This window comes from Myxocyprinus asiaticus, chromosome 19 (assembly GCF_019703515.2).
Source record: "Myxocyprinus asiaticus isolate MX2 ecotype Aquarium Trade chromosome 19, UBuf_Myxa_2, whole genome shotgun sequence".
NCBI lineage: Eukaryota > Metazoa > Chordata > Actinopteri > Cypriniformes > Catostomidae > Myxocyprinus > Myxocyprinus asiaticus.
In genome coordinates this window covers 32,427,446-32,445,446 of record NC_059362.1, presented here as the reverse complement: position 1 = coordinate 32,445,446, position 18,001 = coordinate 32,427,446, and the positions used below count along the sequence as shown (strand labels likewise).

At 38.1% G+C, this 18,001-nt stretch overlaps 1 protein-coding gene across 3 annotated transcripts; it reads right to left on the bottom strand.

The window, feature by feature from the left end:
• Positions 1-236: 236 nt before the first annotated feature.
• On the bottom strand, positions 237-5,649 carry lratd1 (LRAT domain containing 1). Of its 3 annotated transcripts, none has more exons than XR_007892112.1 (3): positions 5,538-5,649; positions 4,049-5,083; positions 237-2,023 (listed from the first exon to the last, which is right to left on the bottom strand). XR_007892112.1 is itself a non-coding variant. In XM_051645580.1 (2 exons), exon 2 carries the CDS (start codon positions 5,044-5,046, stop codon positions 4,264-4,266), a length of 783 nt encoding a protein of 260 aa, XP_051501540.1. In that variant the 5' UTR covers positions 5,047-5,083; positions 5,538-5,649; the 3' UTR covers positions 3,694-4,263. The 3 variants fall into 3 exon arrangements, 1 of the variants encoding a protein (XP_051501540.1); XR_007892113.1 differs by having other exon boundaries at positions 237-1,209; XM_051645580.1 differs by lacking the exon at positions 237-2,023 and having other exon boundaries at positions 3,694-5,083.
• Between the last annotated feature and the right edge of the window lie 12,352 nt (positions 5,650-18,001).

The window sequence follows — 18,001 nt, the reverse complement described above, 5'->3', positions numbered from 1 at the left end:
AGAGCTCACAAAGCCCATAGACTCCTAGAGAAGCATGGTGTCCAGGCTGGACTCAAAATGTCATATTTATAGCCTCTCTTCCAATGAAAATCTATCTTTACTGCACTGAAATTTAATGGTACTGGTATCTGCCATAGACTCCCATTTAAGCATGGCTTTAGTGGGGCCATCTGGGCCATGCGTCCACTCTTCTCTAAGGACACATTCATGTGGGGAAAAAAAGTGGATTAGATTACTTGAAAGAATGGCGCTTTAATGATTTTACACTTTTATTCACTAAAATACTGCATATGCAATTTATAAAGATTACTTGTACATATAGAAAACTTGTGGTTGCTGCATTTCTTTGGGGAAGCGGTGCTTCCCGAGTAGTTGTAATGAAATAACCAATGACGTGTTTAAATGCTGAACAAAACTGAGCTACAATCGCATTATCTAGGTCTGTTAGTCATTCTTCATGTAAACGTACTGAATTTGGTTCTGACCAATTCAGTATGTTCTGTTAGTTTACACACCTCACTGAACCCTTAGTTGTACAGAATCATTATGAATACACCAGTAACAGATTATCATGATTATTTCTTCTGCATACAGATAAAGATGCTCCTTTCAAAAAGGTCTGTGGCATTACCATGGTACAATGATGGTATCAGGTACTCAATGATTACCAAATTCATCTTACATGGTATTTACATAGTAAGGTAATTCAAAGGTCCAAAATAACATGGTATTTCAAATAAATTATAAAAGAATAGGTAAAATGGTAGAATGAGTGTGGCTTCAATGCAAAAAAACAAAACAAACAATAGTAAACACACATCTAAAAAATTTTCATTGGGCTTTACAACAAATGTTTAATCTGTAAATACCATGGTACTTTGATATCTACCATGGTATTAAATGATTACCATATTCAAGTAACATGGTATTGACAACGTATGGAACTTGAAGGTTCTTCATAGAATACATTTACATGGAACTTATTTTAAGAATCACCTAAACACCTTCCTTTCAGAAATATAAGCTTGTCACAATAAATTATTTTTAAATTGTCCAAAAGGAAAAAAAGCACAAAGGAGCCTGAATTGCAGATTACCAGCTAGCCTGCTGGTTTAAACGAATATCCGATTGAGGCTGAAAGAGAGGCAGGACTTCTGCAGAGCACAGATGTTATGCACGATTCTCCCTCAGCAGAAGCAAATGTGTTATCTGTAGTGGTTTAATCAACACAAAAACAACAAGCCATTATTAAAGAGGTTGGAAATCCATGCACTCTCTCCCCAGGCTTTAAGTAAAATAATATTTAGTAGGCGCAAGCTAAATGACTGGCTGAGGTTTCCCCAGTAACAGGTTATGAAGTGTGACAGGCTCTCGCTCTCTCAACACACACAGAGGCACATACGGCATATCACTGTGAGACAGACTTTGTTCAGGCTAAAGATATTCTGTTCAACTCATGTTGGCAACATCTAGTCCCTCATCCTATTGTTCTTTCACTCCTGTCCTCATTCTCCACATATAGCCCGCTGCTCCACTATCCTAAATTTCCAGCCAAAGTAAAAAAAAAAAAAAGGAATTGGTACAGGACAGTTGACTGATTGTCACGTCAGAAAAAGCTAAACTGAGGCGGCGGTGGCAGGCGTGGTGGGGGGGTTGTTGGGTTGGGTAAAGTCGAGGAAGGAGATCCCACAAATCATCTAGTGAAAAGTAGGTTACTGGGGCTGCTGGTTTTGGTGAATGTGACAAACAATGTGGTGGAGAAACACACCTAGATAGCACTGATGGTGCATTGTGGACCAAGACTGTGTGTGTGTGTGTGTGTGTGTTAGTTAACGTCTGGTAGTTCTCAACAGTGCTTGTCAGTACACTAACAAGGCTAAGCCTGTAACATCAACAAAGAACTCATCTGACAGTTGGTGTGCAATCTTTCCCAAGCCATTAGAAACCCGTCCCACTTGTTTTCTTTCATTTGCAGTTTTGCACAGTCTTCTACTTTCCATATTAACGGCTTAGACTGGCACATCTGAAACAACATGTCCATGATGAAGATTTATGATTAACAGTCCTGTCTGGAATGGAAACACACACACACACACACACACACACTGTACATATGTACACTTAAAAGGAATATACCGTGTTCCATGCAAGTTAAGCTCAATCGACAACATTAGTGGCATAATGCTGATTACCACAAACATTAATTTCGACTTGTTCCTCCTTTTCTTTAAAAAGAAAAGCAAAAATCAATGTTACAGTGAGGCACTTCCAATGTAAGTGAATGGGGCCAATTTTTGGAGGGTTTAAAGGCAGAAATGTGAAGCTTATAATTTTATAAAATCACTTACAGTACATTAATTCTTCTGTTAAAACGTGTATTATTTGAGCTGTTAAGTTGTTTAAATCGATATTTTTGCACGATTACAGGGTTTACATTTTGCATTTTAGAGTTTTAAAAAGCAGTATTCACTTTACTTTTTAATCGATTTACCAACTGAAGATTTTTCCAATCGATTTTCTGATTGGAAACATCCCAAAATGTCTTCAAAATAATGTTTTGTCAGATTTAGCTCACATTTGGGGGCAATTTTGTTCTTCAATTATTGGTAGTGTAAGTATGAACACACACACCACACACACACACACACACACACACACAGAATTATAGCGACATACAAAATAGAGTTTATGTAAAATGAATACATAGAAAATCAGACTGCAAGAACTACTAGATCTAGTAAATATGCAAAACTGAGGTGAAGTTCTTTAAGGGGAACCACTAAAGTAAAAATCGCATTGTCTTCATTTATAAAGTATTTCAGTATGATTAATAACAGGACAGGAAGATTTATAGAAATTACTGTGGCTCCACTTGAGTAAAAAAACAAACCATTGTAAACAGCTGATATTGTTACATTCTAATGAAGCACACAAGGTTAACCTGGTAAAATGGACTGCTTTGCTTCAGGTAAGACCTGATTTACAGAATTATTTGTTAGTGTTGGCAAACACAAGCTCTGTAAAGGGTCCAGCCACACAAACCTGTGGGCCAATCAAGCCCCACTGAATATAAAGCATAACTGATCCCAGCTGCAGTCTACATCCTCTAATAGGAAAACAAACAGAGCATAACCATATTAACTGGTGCTGGAGAGTGTTTATGCCCACAGACACACACAAACACAGCTTATCCAAAATGTAGGCTGCAGATGATTTGGATGTATAGGTTTCTGGACTACAAACAGTGCAGTTATAAACTTGATATGTAGCCTATATTTAAAGTAACACAGAATATATAATGAAATGCCTGAGGGGTGCGTGTTTTTTTAAACCTTTGCAAATACTTTTTCACCCACAATGTCTCCTAAGAGGTTAGGAACGCACCGATGATCATCGACAATAACAAGAACAAAAGGACCATGTCTTCATGCATCACAAACTACCCATAAGGCATACTAATGCACCAATGATAACAAACGACCTCCCTGCTGGCGGAAATAAATCCCCCCGAAATCAAATGAAGCAATGGTCGATATTGTGAACGACACAGAGGGTTCATATTTTAATGATAATGCACCAGTTAAGCACTCGTGTGAGACTGGCTTATCCAGCACGTGCTCGCTTATTAAATCGCATATTGTTTTCCTTCCTCGCAAGGAAAACAATATGAAAAAGAGCTAGAGACCAAACCAATTTTCATAGGGCAATCTACGTTTATTTAAATAAAAACAGTTTTTTAACGTACTAACTGAAATACAAAAATATGGACTCCAAAAACAAAGGAACTTTGCACGCGCTTGTTGGTAACAGAATGAAAACAAAGGCTCGTGTGAGGTTTGACGTCAGTGTTTGATTGGTTTAGAGGAACTAATGCAGCTGGACAGATGTGCAATAACGGAGACCCACGGCTTGCGTTTAATATTAAAGCTCTGGAGTTCAGTAAAATATGAGACACAATCAACGCATCGTGGTTCCTTATGCACCATCTGCCGCAGCGCGCGCCGGGATCTACATGGCGGCTGTATTCGTTCATGGGATGAGGGCTCACCTTAAATTTTTTATCTTTTTCCGTTTTAAAGGTACAGAGTGACTTTAGTGGGGTCATCGGTTCTCACACCATAATCAAAAGGGGCGTTGTCTTTGTACCATATTTTCACACAAATATGCACGTCCCTCCGAAAGTCATAAGGTAAGGGTAAGCAGCCCTTGTTCAAGGCATGCAGAGTTCCAATCGGTCCACAACGAGACTATATGAAATCCCCCTCATTCCTTCCCGTTGACCAGCGACAGCTCCTTCAGAATTCCACTGGCGTCCACGCGCCGCCTCTCTCGTATCATCTCTTCGAGGCTGCGGAACATGAGCGTGTGCACGGTGCTCTCGGACAGGTGCACCTTTAGAAAGTATCGCTGCTCGACCGAGTGCACCTCGCCGCCCGCTTTAAATTCCCGTTTCCCGAAGCGGCACCAGGCGGCGAAACTTTCCGAGTTCGTCCAGCAAATCTCGTCGCTGCTGAGCCCCAGGTGCCCGCTCGCGTTCTGCATCACCAAATCAGCAGGCAGCGGCCGGTACCGGTAACGATTGTTTACTATCCTGCCCTGCCGACCGCAGCTGATCTCAAACAAGCTGGCCTTGCGGATCTCCCCTTTGTACAGGTGAATAACCTGGTCCTCCCCTTCAAAGATCGCCCAGTGCGGGGCCTGCGCGTTGGCCACGAACTCCAGTAGATCCCCGGGTTTGCACATGGTTAATAAAGTTTTCACCGAATAGACATTCAGGTCCTCGTTCTCCCGCAGTTTGGAATATATACATTCCTGGCAGCAGAACGCCGAGTACTCGATCTCATTGAGCGCCACCGGACCGTCCTTGCTCGGGCTGTTGTTGTCTTTAAAGCTGTCCGACTGAGATCTATCGTCCAGTTCTTCCTCCTCATCGGAAAAGAAGTACGCCACGCCAACACGCAACTCGTCCTTCTCGATGCCCGATGGATCCCCGGTGGGTAGCTCGCTGTAGTTCAGGTGTGTGATCCGGTCCAGTTGGTTTCCCATCAATAACAGGGCAGAGAAGAGACATGGAATACTGCTTCTGAAATAGAAAAAGCGTTTCAATGAGTAGCCATACGCGAGACTTATAGACTGTGTCTTAAAACCTACCTAGAAAGCATTTTGTGGAATCATTTAGACTCGGAAAGCGCCCTTGAATGCTGCATGCGCTTATAATGCCCAAATGGTGGGGAGCAGCGCACTAGCTTTTGAAACACAGCCATAGTAGTCACGTCAAAAAAGAACAAACATTCACTGAAACCATGCGCACCTGGATGCGTAAACAACTCGCCCTGAGAGCAGCACAAAGAGGCGAAATGAGTCAATGTAGTCACACATCTAACAGTGCAGATGAAGAGAGATAAGATCTACAGCTTCAGTTTTTCCGAGCATGCCAAAATCTGCAATGATCTCTTGTTATTAATTTCATAACACAACACAATTGGAAATGTGGAGCCTCCAACAGATTAGATATGATGCGTTTGATACGTGCATACCTGCGTATTTCCCCAGGACTATGGCTAATGGTCCTTTCGCGCCATCGGTGCTTTCGATGTGCGTAACCCGCAAGGTCTCCAAACTCTTTTGCTCCTGCCTCCCTCTTCTCTCCAAGGTACACTGGCTTCTCTTACACTTTGCACCGCCTCACTTTAAATAGTCAAGAAAACTCCGCCTCCGACCAGCACAACCTGCCCTCCTGACGGCGATTGGTTCAGAGAAAAACTTAGACCATTGTTTGTGTTGTTTGCAGCCTCCAAGACCCCAAAGGGTTTTGTCAAATATTCCAATAGTAAATATCTAGAATGGAAATAGAGATGTGTATAGGTGTATTATACAGACATTTTATTAACATGACTCCATAAGTAGATATGTGACCGGATGAAGGTATAAATGCATCAAAGTAGCTTTGCTATGCTGTTTTCCGTATTATATCTGGTGTGGAGCTCAGAATCCTTCTCTCCCTCACACACCTCCCTCTATCACTCACACAGAGGCACATATATAACACACACGTACACTAGCTGTCATATGACTTGGACAGTGAAGTGACCGAGTAACTCCTTGCGGCATCGTCCAGCCAGTCATAATCAAGAGTCTGTGGCATGAAATGAAATTCCAGCACTCACTCACAAACACACATACACACAGTATTGACATTGCATTATCACTACAAATAAATATGCCATATGCCACACACACATACACATATTCCCACACAAACAAAGCACTCAAGTGAGTGAGGGGGCTTAGGGGTTAGAATGATTTAGATTATAATTATTCTGCAAAGACAGATCCAATTATCCACCTATGAAATTAATTGCCCTTGTGTCTCAGTAATACACCCATTCGTGGTTATGACTGCATGCATGTGTTTAATATGTATAGATGCTTGGCATATGTGTGTGACAGAGAGAGAAAGAGATAATCTATTTGAAAGGCAGATGCAGAGGACCCTGAAAGAATCCTGATGCAAAGGCACACACACATACATATACATATACACTGAGGCACATGGCGCATGCCAGGAGGCTTACCTAGGTGTCAAGCGTGTGAATGCTTTCAGTGTGTGCACCTATGTGACAGAGTGGTTGAGAGATCTGGAAAGCAATGGAAGAGGGGGATGCAAGAGAATCAAAGGGAAGGCGTGCAATATCCATTGGAATTCTGCACTTCTTCTCTCCAAAATACAGAAATGAGCCATATTTGCAGTAAACAAGCACACTGTAATCATATAAGAACACCAGGGAAAACAAGTCAAGCAAGAACAAAGGAGAGGAGGAAAGAGGGATGAGAGGAGCGAAGGGATAGAAAATAAGGAAATGTAGACAAAACCAGGAGAAAAATGGCTTTTTGTAAAAATGACCATGTGACAGTTGGAGTCTTGTGTTCAATATACAATAGCCAGTTGAAGGCTTAGTCTTAGAGAGTGCAGTATTTTTTAAGGGTTTCTCATAAAATGCAGTCAATCTATTTTGTAATCTAGCAGGAAAAGAGCGTTTGGTAACACTTTACAATAAGGTTATATTTGTTAATATGAGTTGACTACATTCAGAGTCTTTCTAGCAAATCAGTCCACTGTCGGACATCTTTGGAATGCTCTCGGGAGGCTATTTCTAGTCATGCCAGTGCAGCTCCTATCCACTTGAATGGATAAAGACCAAAATCTCAAAAACGGTTGGTCAAGATTACGATCAAAGAACATATTTCAAATCAGCAATAAAATCAGAAATTACTGGTATCATGAATTGTGATCCTTTTCCTCATGTTACACACAAAAAAAAAAAAAAAAAAAAATTCTCCTTGTATAGCTAATGCTCATGCACGTTCTAGAGTTGATTGACAGGTGATGTCTGTATCTAAAAGGTGACTGGCTCTTTTAACTGTAAGGCGGGACTTCCTTTCCACATCCGTTGACCGTTGGGCGCTCAGAGCTCCTTGGTTGAGCGTTCCAATTTCTCCCATTCATTTTAATAGAAGTGGCCTATCTCTGCTACATTACAGTAGTTAAAAAGTTTACATGAACTATCAATGTACAATACTTTTACAGCTCTTAATCTTGGTTAATGTTAATTTCAGCATATAGTAATACATTTTTAAAACTGAAAGTTGTATGGGTGTTTCTTCAATTTCAGGCACTCAGGGGTTGATTTTTATTAAAATGAACAGATTTAAACTTTTTTCCTTTTTATGCGAAGGTATCATTAAAACTGAACTTGAAACTTTTTACCACATTTTTTTTATTTATATTTGCTACTTTTTAAATGCCTTTTACAGTATGTATATATTTTGTTGCTTTAGTCTTGTCCCACACCCAGAATTTAAAAAAATAAATGATGAAAATCCATTATAAAACTGCAAATTATTACAGCCACTTGTTGTCTTTGTGGCTGAGCTCTGACATTCTTGCTTAGTGTCTTGTCTAGTCTTTGTGAGAGTGCATGGCTCGTCATTTTGACGCTGTCAAGCATTCTCTTGTCTTGTTGGTTATTAGCACGAGTGCATTGCTCTTATGTCATTCTTGCAGCATGCACTCTTGTCAGTGGTTTTGTGTTTGTCTCTCGCAACCTTGGGCGTGCTTCGCGTGGCACTCGTCTTGCGCTGCGTGTCCAGATCCAAGTGCCCTATGTTTATATGTGGCCGAACCCCTGCACATAGGTCCCATCTTGTCTGTCATTTGGCGCTTGTGTCATTCGTGTGTTTGTGTCTGTGAGAGTGCGTGGCATTGTTTTGTTTCCATATTGCCACGTGTCTCTCAGTCTTGCATCATGCCCCAGCTTATGTCTCTCTCTTTCTTTGAGTTTTGCAGGTGCCACAGTGATCTCAGCCTCGTTGCCCTGGTTACTTCATTTGGGTCCTCATCACGCTTTCAGCGATCCATGACACAAACAAAGATTTTTAGAAGAATATTTCAGCTCTGTAGGTCCATACAATGCAAGTGAATGGTGATCAGACCTTTGCAGCTCCAAAATCACATAAAGGAAACATAAAAGTAGTCCATATGACTCCAGTGGTCATCGTGGTTGCATGCTCTCTCTGTGTTTATATACGCATCTCCTGCTGAACACGTTTAGATGTGCTCTACAATATGGAATAACCTTTCTGTTGATTAATTTAGAAAATGTCATTTAATTGTGTGTATTTAGGATACATAAAATGTTAGTTATGAAATTAGCCTTAGCAAGCCATTGTTTTTAAAAAATTTGTAAATTTCACGAAAATGGAATATGGAATTTGAGATGAGACAGAAATTACACTGTGGTGGGAATTTTTATGACTTTCAGACATAATGACATAAATATCTTGTGGTTTATGTACACTGTTAAACATTGTTACCAGACACATAAAAAAAAAAAAAAAATAGTAAGAGTGTTCAAATGTTTAAACAGTGCTAAAATGAAAGAAACACCTATATTTTAACATTAGTTAATGCATTATCAACTTACTAAAAGTTAAAAAAAAAAAATTGTATAACTAAGTTTAACCAAGAATAATAAATGGCAAAATAAATAAATACAAATAAATAATAATTGTTAGTTCATGATACCTGATGCATTTACTAATGTTGACAAATATTAAAGTGCTACCAAGTTTTTAGGTAAAATAGTTTTTTGTTGTTGTTTTTATTGCATAAAATTTTTTTAGGTTCTATTCCAGCTCATTACATTCAAGTGCAAACATTAATAAATTTAATATATCACCATTCAAAGAGTTACAAATAGCTGCAATATGGCTGCAAGGGATAAAGAATTTCAAAGATGCTATGTGTATGGCCAGTCCTGCCAAAAGCCCTCAGCAAGCAACCTATCACCAGGAAGTCATATTTCTGTATTTCCTTGCATGTTCAAAAAACGCTGTCATGCTTTCATGAATCATCCTCCTGTGCTCACATGAGCCTCTATCTGAGATATTTCCTACTTCAATCTGTTTCTCAAAAGCTCTCGAGAGGGAATATTAATTAGAATTCTACTAGTGATAGTGTTACGTGTTATGCCAAGGAAATGTAAACTTGAGGCGTCTAGGATGAGATGTATCTGATTTAAAAATATCCCCTGGTCTTAATTTTTTATTCTCTCTCTCTCTCTCTCTCTCTCTCTCTCTCTCTCTCTCTCTCTCTCTCTCTCTCTCGCTCTCTCTCCCTCTCTCCAAAGGGAGGTTTTGTCCGATTTCACACACACACACGCACACACACACACACTGCCACTCTTTTTTCCAGAGTCAGAGTGAGTCACAGGCAATGAGTGTCTGTGGTTTGAGGGGGTTTTGACCCCACCTCAGACCACAGAGTGAGTTCAGCTTCCAAACCAAAGTGACAATTTAATCCTCACTCTCAGAGGACACCACGACTATTTTTTAGCCCCGCAAGAAAGAGTTGTCCTTCTAAGATAGCATTATAGATTGTGTTGCCTCATCGGGAGGAGAGAGGGTATTGACAATTTCTTTCACACATTTCCCTGTTGGCCCTTGTGTAGAACTCCCACAACACAGTGGTATTGATGGAGCAGCTAACTGACAGTTCATTCCCTTCTTCTCTGCTTTCAGTGCTGCTATCCTTACTCACCCCTTCTTTTTTCTGCACCTCGATACTATTAGTAGGCCCTGCGCTCTAAGCTATATCTAAGACAAGTGCTTTCTCAGCCCTGCACCCTGACCATCGATCTCTTCCATTTTGTTATAGATTTAACATCACTGCACAGATAACTATTATCAAGGGCAGTTTAATGTTATGGGCAGGCATTCCTCTGCATTTCATATTAGATTTTCTTTAACATCACTGAAACCTTATAGCGGCTTGGCCCTTCACTGTCATATCCTGTCCTGCAGTGGTTTTAACCCATAGTGATGTTCTTATCTGCCACAGGATGCATTAGAAAGCCTGGTAAGAAACTAATGAGAAATGAGAGTTCAAAATGACTGGTGGTTTGGAGAGAATGAGCTAATAACTAGCTGTCAGAGAGAGGGGTTAATGCAGAGGCTGAGGTGGTGTGAGGCAGGTTTAGCAGATGAACAATTTCTTCGGAGATGTCTAAAGTATGTCAGTGAACTAATAGAGGCTGTTAAATTATAAGCTTTGGTTTTGAGGCCTGTCCAATTATTAAATACATTTACGTGTCATCCACCAAATGGAAATAGTCTCGGGAAAAACAGCAAGACAGCAGTTTAACCAATCTAGCTGATCTGTGGCTTTTTTGATGTCAAACAGCGAATAACTTGAATAACCACTGACAGGATCTGGGAATGGGTTTTTTTCGTTTTAGCTTTTGAAAAATAGTTATAATGCCAGTTATTGGTTAATGTACTTGTTTACCTTTAATCACAGCATTAAGTTTTACTCTCCCTGCTGAGTTTCCATGCTAGTCTAGGCTGCTTTATTCTGGTTTGTGCTGGTTTATGTTTAAAGGAATAGTTCACCCAAAAATGAAAATTCTGTTATCATGTACTCATCCTCATGTTGCTCCAAACCTGTATGACTTTCTTTCTTCATGTAACACAAAACACAGAAAGTTAGGAACTGACAGCCTCTTTTTCCATACAACAAAAGGGCATGGTGACTGAGGCTTACATTCTGCTTAACATCTCCCTTTAGGTAACACATAAGAAAGAAAGTCATATGGGTTTGGAGCAACAGTGAGTACATGATGCCAGAATTTAAATTTTTGGGTAAACTATTCCTTTAAGCAAGGAACTCTGGTTGGTTAAGCTACTTAAAGGAATAGTTCACCCAAAAATGAAAATTCTGTCATTATTTACTCAACCCTGTGTTGTTCAAAACCCATATGACTTTTGTTTCTTCATTGGAACCTCAGTCACCATTGAATTTCATAATATGCAAAGTATATGCAATGAAAGTGAAAGGTGATTGAAACTGATATACTGAACATTATGTGACTGTGGCAACATATTTGCAAAACAAAATTAAGTGTTTCATAACATGTTTAGCTGCAACTTCCTAGTTAAATGTCCAGTAGGAGGCGTCAGAAGTGACTGAAATGGTGTCGTAATCAGAAAAGGTTTTTCTGGTGAATATTAGTTGGGGGTTTTAATGAGTAAAAAGTACCTCCCTAACCTAAAACTTTAACCTAAACCTAACCAATAGTGTTTTAAAAAAGCAAACGAGAGGTGAACAAAACAGACATTCTTACCCTAAACCAACACTTAAACCTAACCGAAAGTGATGCAAAATGAATAACGACATGAAAGCACACTTTTTGATGCAACCACGTCATCTTGTGTCGCTTCTATGACACTTTCGTCTCACGTGTCATCTCGCAAGCTTAACTGGTCTCGAGCCCCGGTCTTCCGAGTCCAAATTCAAACACCCAAAAATGATTATCAAGAATACGATTTTTGCCCTAATATCAAAGGTCTTACTAGAAAAAAGAAATTATGATCCAACATGAATTTTCTTGATAAAAAAATGTGATTGTGCCTGGTAACGTGCATGTAAAATGGCTAGAAATAGCATTTTAGCTTAGTGTAAAGCTGACAATTTACACAAAGTTTATTTCTATTTCTTCTGCTCCAAACTTACTTAAAACATACTTCTCTGTCTGCTCGTATGAATGTAACACATCATAAGAAAGTGTTTCACCGCTGTTCAAATGCACTTTGGATTACATCATTTATATGTATAAATGTTTTCCATCTGAAAGGACTAAATATTAAATGAAACAAATGACAATAAAATGCAAAGTAATCTCTTCAGTAATCAAAATACTTTTTGAATGTAACTCTATTCTAATTACCAATCATTTAATTGTAACTGTAGTGGAATACATACTTAATCTCGTTACATGTATTCCGTTACTTCCCAACACTGGTCATAATCAGCCGTTGTAGTATGATTTGTTTGAAAGTGAATAAAACACACAGTTGCTATAGGGCCTCAAGTGTTAATTTCACCAGGAAACTGCAGCAATATGTAGAAATCGGTGCAAAAAGTCAGTTTGCAAAAATGTTGTTATACTGTAGTAATGTTCATTCTATGAGATTACTGTACTGCCTAATCTCTCCTTTTGTCTTCCACAGAAGACCGAAAGTCAAGAGAGAGTAAATGATGACAACATTTTCATTTCTGGGGAAACTATCCCTTTAAAAAGCTTTGTGAGGACACCATAACACCAACATATAAAACACAACATTTACTGACTGGCTATGCTGGTCTTTTTAACAGGACTGACACCTGACTTTTTAATGTGCCAAAGTACAAGCTCTGGAAAGATATTAGCATTTTAGACTGATCAAGGACCAGTCTTTTCTTTCACAAATCTTGACCTTAATTATTAGTTAAGAGTTCCTCACCCAAAAAAGGCTAAAATGGGACCATGTTCTCCCAAACTATTATGTCCATCTATATGTTTAAAATGAACACCATTACTTTTTCCCCAGACTAGGGTGATATTTTGCTGTCAACCCAATGCATAGAAGGAAACAAGGGCAGATCGGCACATTATATTTCCTCTGACCACAGTTTGTTCCTGTTGTTTATTCTTCCACAGCTCCTGACAGATGTGTTGATCCTCTGTTCTCAGATCAGAGAGCGTCTATGTTTGTCTCGCTGTGGGAGAAGCAGTTAGTGTGTGTTAAAGTGTCAGTCTCATGACAGGCTCAGAGACAAGCAAAGTTAACAATTAGACAGTCTGTTGAAACTGGTTCTTTGTAATTCTGGGTTCATTTGTAGCACACTCTCCCATTCTACCATGAGTAAATGCTTTAAAAAAAAAAAAAAAAAAGGCTGCCAGAGTTTTGCAATCAATCTAACATCAGCACCTCTGAGAGTTGGTTTATGACTTTGGTGCTTGACAGCAAACTGCCACATAATAGAGTGGTGCTCAAAACAACTGGTTTATGATATTTATTTATTAAAGGTATATTCCGTGTTCCATAGAAGTTAAGCTCAATCGACAGCATTTGTGGTATAATGTTGATTACAGCCAAAAAAAAATATTTTGACTCATCCCTCCTTTTCTTAAAAAAAAATAAAAAAGCAAAGATCAAGGTTATAGTGACACGCTTACAATGGAAGTGAATGGAGCCAATTTTTGGAGGGTTTAAAGGCGGAAATGTGAAGCTTATAATTTTAGAAAAGAACTTACATTATTTCTTCTGTTAAAACTCATGTATTATTTGAACTGTAAAGTTGTTTAAATCGTTATTTTTACAGTCATATGAGGGTTTTAGGGTTGTAAAATTGGCTCTAACTTTACATGGAAAAGGCTAGTAAGCGATTTTATCAAACAAAAATCATGTTATCAGGCATATTGTTTATGCCTTTTGGCTACACTTTTGAAACAGTGAGTATTTTAACGTTTACGGACTGGCCCCCATCTACTGCCATTGTAAGAGCCTCACTGTAACCACGATTTTTGCTTTTTAAAAAAAAAAGGAGTGGCAAGTCAAAATAAATTTCACTGATTACAACAGAAATGTTTTGTTGTAATCAATATTATGAACTTAACTTGTAATGAACCCGGAATATTCCTTTTAATTACATTATTTTTTGGCCAAAACAATGTTTTGATATTTTTGCACATTATCTTTGTGTCTTTTGACAAATAGGTCCCCCTATTAGTAGTTTTAAGCTATTGACATCCCTAATATTTTTATGTTATAATTTCTGTTTAGTTTAACCAAGTAAAACCTAAATCTTTCTTAAGACCCCCTGGAACCTGCTTAAGTACCCCTTGGGGTGTGTGTTTCCCTGGTTGGGAACCACTGATTTACGTAGGTCATATAAAGCACCAGTAAGACATGTATCAATGTTATATCTTTTGGTGCTTCCAACACTTTCTAGTCTAGACTCTTTCAGATATGTATGCCATACCTAAGGGAACTCATTATGTGTAGGTTATTTCTTTGATATGGGCTTTGGAGATCTCAGATACCACATAATCCACAAAGACATGTCAGGAAAATGTAATTCAAAAGTGCATGTTTTGAAAATTATATAGAAAAGTCAATCTTTGTTTCATTTTATACACTATTTGTATAAATGTGATCCTTAATATGTGCATGATCACTAGTAATTCTCCATATAGAGTGTAAACTTTGAAGACTACATAGGAGAGTTCAGACTGCTGAGAGGATTATTGGTTGCCCCTTGCCCACCCTTCAAGAACTGTACACTTCCAGTGTGAGGAAAAAGGCTGGAAAAATCACTCTGGACACCACTCACCCAGCCCACTACCTTTTTGAACAGTTGCCTTCTGGACGGCTCTGAGCACCAGAACCGTCAGGCACAGGAACAGTTTTTTCCCTCAGGCTATCCATCTCATGAACAGTTAAAACTGCCCCATTGAGCAATAATTATGTGCAATACACAGCTTAGTCTATTTATATTTATCCAACATACCCTACCTCTTCTGCCATTACATTCTCTTTCATCTGTATATAACAGATTTGTATTTGAATTTGTATTTGAATATTGTATATATATATATATATATATATATATATATATATATATATATATATATATTGTCCTAATGTGCATCTCTATAAATACTTTATTTTCTATTCACTTTTTATTTTTATTCTATTTTTTTTTATTTTTTATTATTATCTCTATCTTGTTGCTGTATTGTTTGTGCACTGGAAGCTTCTGTCACCAAGACAAATTCCTTATATGTTTAAGCATACTTGGCAATAAAGCTTATTCTGATTCTGAAACAGATTGGCATTATCAGTCTTTTCACACTGTGTCCCTGAGTATACTTAAAGTTCTGTTGCCTCAGTAGCCCATTACTACACTCTTATGTACCTCATTGCTTCCTGTATGTCCCTATGTTTTATGAAACACATGAGCAAAATAAAGAAACAAAACCATATTCAAGTCTTTTCTTTCAAAGTATGGCTCCCACGTGTGACTGTACATGACAGATAGAGAAAGATGTGGAAAGAGAGAGAAATGTCCTCTCTCTTCGATAACAGGACAGGGTCATATGTTTGTCATAGACGTTAGGCCTGTTTACTGTAATGTGATCACCAGCATTTGAACCAAGCTGGTTAACTGAGGAAAAGATGCATAGAGAAGAAAAGAAGGGGGTCGTGTAAAGGTCAGCCATGCAGGCAGAAGACTGTACTCCCACACAAACAGAACATTGGCTCAAACCTTAAACAGGAAAGTATGTATCATGCTGTGACTGAATTCATAGCAGGCAGCATTTACTACACTCATAAAACCTTGGAAAAAATGTTATGGCTCATCCACTGTTTCTTGCAATTTACACTCAAGACAGCTTGGGCCGAGCAACATTACAAAGGGGATTTAAACATAAAAACTTTCAGGCTTTAAAAAATGGTTTGCAAAATTTTAGATTTTTGTGTGTTTGTATTTCCACTTGTAAAGATGGGATATTTACAGTCCTCCCAAGTTATTTGTGGTGATATAAAGCTTTATTATGATGCTCAAAATATGTGCTTATTCCATCTGTGATGGGAGTGATGCCCAGTGAAAAAGAATCTGCATCATAATTACAACGGAATGCAATGAAAGGTACCATATGTTTGAAGTCGATGATTAATATCTTTGCAAGATAACTAAGAGTACTTTATGAAGTATTCTTTTTTGTAAGTATCCTGCACAGGTGGTTAATTAAAGGCAGTTTGGAAAATACTTGGTGCAAATTTTTCATCAGTGCAAATCTCTGTGAAGACTACAAAACATCATGTTTTCATGTTAGATATATCAAACTCAGAGGATATTGGTAATTTGTATTAGTAGGTTGTGCTCAGTACTGAGTCTTACAGTGTGAAAAAAGAGTGAAGCTTGTGCATGGAAGGGTGTTCCTCAGATTTTTACCCTTCAAAAAATGTCTCAGTGCTTTCTTTGCCTCAGGCTTGCTCTTAGAAGCTCCATTTTTGAAGTGCTCTTGGGACAAGCATGACAAAAACAATCTAGAAGTAAACCGAATCATTCAGATTTACAGTAAAGATGTGTATGGTGTTGGAGGCTAAGCATGCTGATATTAAAATTAGCTAACTGTGGAAAGAAGCATACCAGCCATGCATATAAATGACAAAGATCCTCAGATATGTTTGGACCGCTAAATAAAGTCTAGATATCACAATAAATGTGTTTTGGAGAATAAATTCTCTGTTGATTTATTTTTAATACGGCATCTGGGGTAGTGTCCAGATTTTCTGTAAACATGCCTTCATCTCTCATAATAAAGAATTCAGAGATGCATATGACATTATACTGTAAAAATCCTAATTACAATTTTATAATACAGCTGACTGAAGGTTTGATTTTAAGAGCTGAAGAATGTAACCATGAAATAAACCAATAAAACGAATTCTCTAAAATCTTAAATATTAGTTTATCTCATCTTATAATACATTTAGGCTGAAATACACTGAGTAACTTATTCATGCATTTTTGCATCCATACAGGCCAGTAACCAGAGGTGGGTAGTGTAGCAAAAAACTGTACTCACGTAAAAGTACAATTACTTAAAATCCAATCCAATTAAAAGAGTACTCAAGTAGTGAGTAACTTGTTACTTTCACAAATGACATAATAGACGTTTACTCCCCTATATTCCATTACATAATGCACATTGAACATGTATTACAGAATTATTATTATTATTAATGGAAATTCTGTCATCATTCACCATCATGTTGTTCCAAACCCATATGACTTTCTTTCTTCCATGCAACACAATAAGGAGATATTAGAATGTTTGCCTGAGTCACTATTTACTTCCAGTGAATGTGTTTTTTTTTTCTTTTTTTTTTCTCCATATTTTGAAAGTGAATGGTGACTGAGACTGTCAGTTTAACATTCTGTCTAACATATTTTGTGTTCCACATAATACAAAGCATCACACTGGTTTGGAACAACATGAGGGTAGGGAAATGATGACAGAATATTAAATTATGGCTGAGCTATCACTTTAAAGAGTGATTTCATTTACTCACCCTCATGCCATCCCAGATGTGTATGACTTCCTTTCTTCTGCACAACACAAATTAAGATTTTAAAAGAATATTTTAGCTCTGTAGGCCAAAAGTTTGATGATCCAAAAAGCACATAAAGGCAGCATAAAAGTAATCCATAAGACTCCAGTGGATAAATCCATATCTTCAGAAGTGATATGATAGGTGTGGGTGAGAAACAGATCAGTATTTGTCATTTTTTGCTAGACAGCAGGGGGCGATATGCAGAGAAGAATATAAATCACCAAAAACACAAGAAGAAGAATGTGAAAATGATCTGTTTCTCTGTTTCTCTGTTTCTCATCCACACCTATCACATCGCTTCTGAAGATACTGATTTAACCACTGGAGTCTTATGGATTACTTTTATGCTGACTTATTTGATTTTGTTTTAGCTTTAAAATGTTGGCACCCATTCACTTGCATTGTATGGACCTACAGAGCTGAGAAATTCTTCTAAAAATCTTCATTTGAGTTCAGCAGATGAAAGAAAGTCATGCACATCTGGGGTGGCATGAGG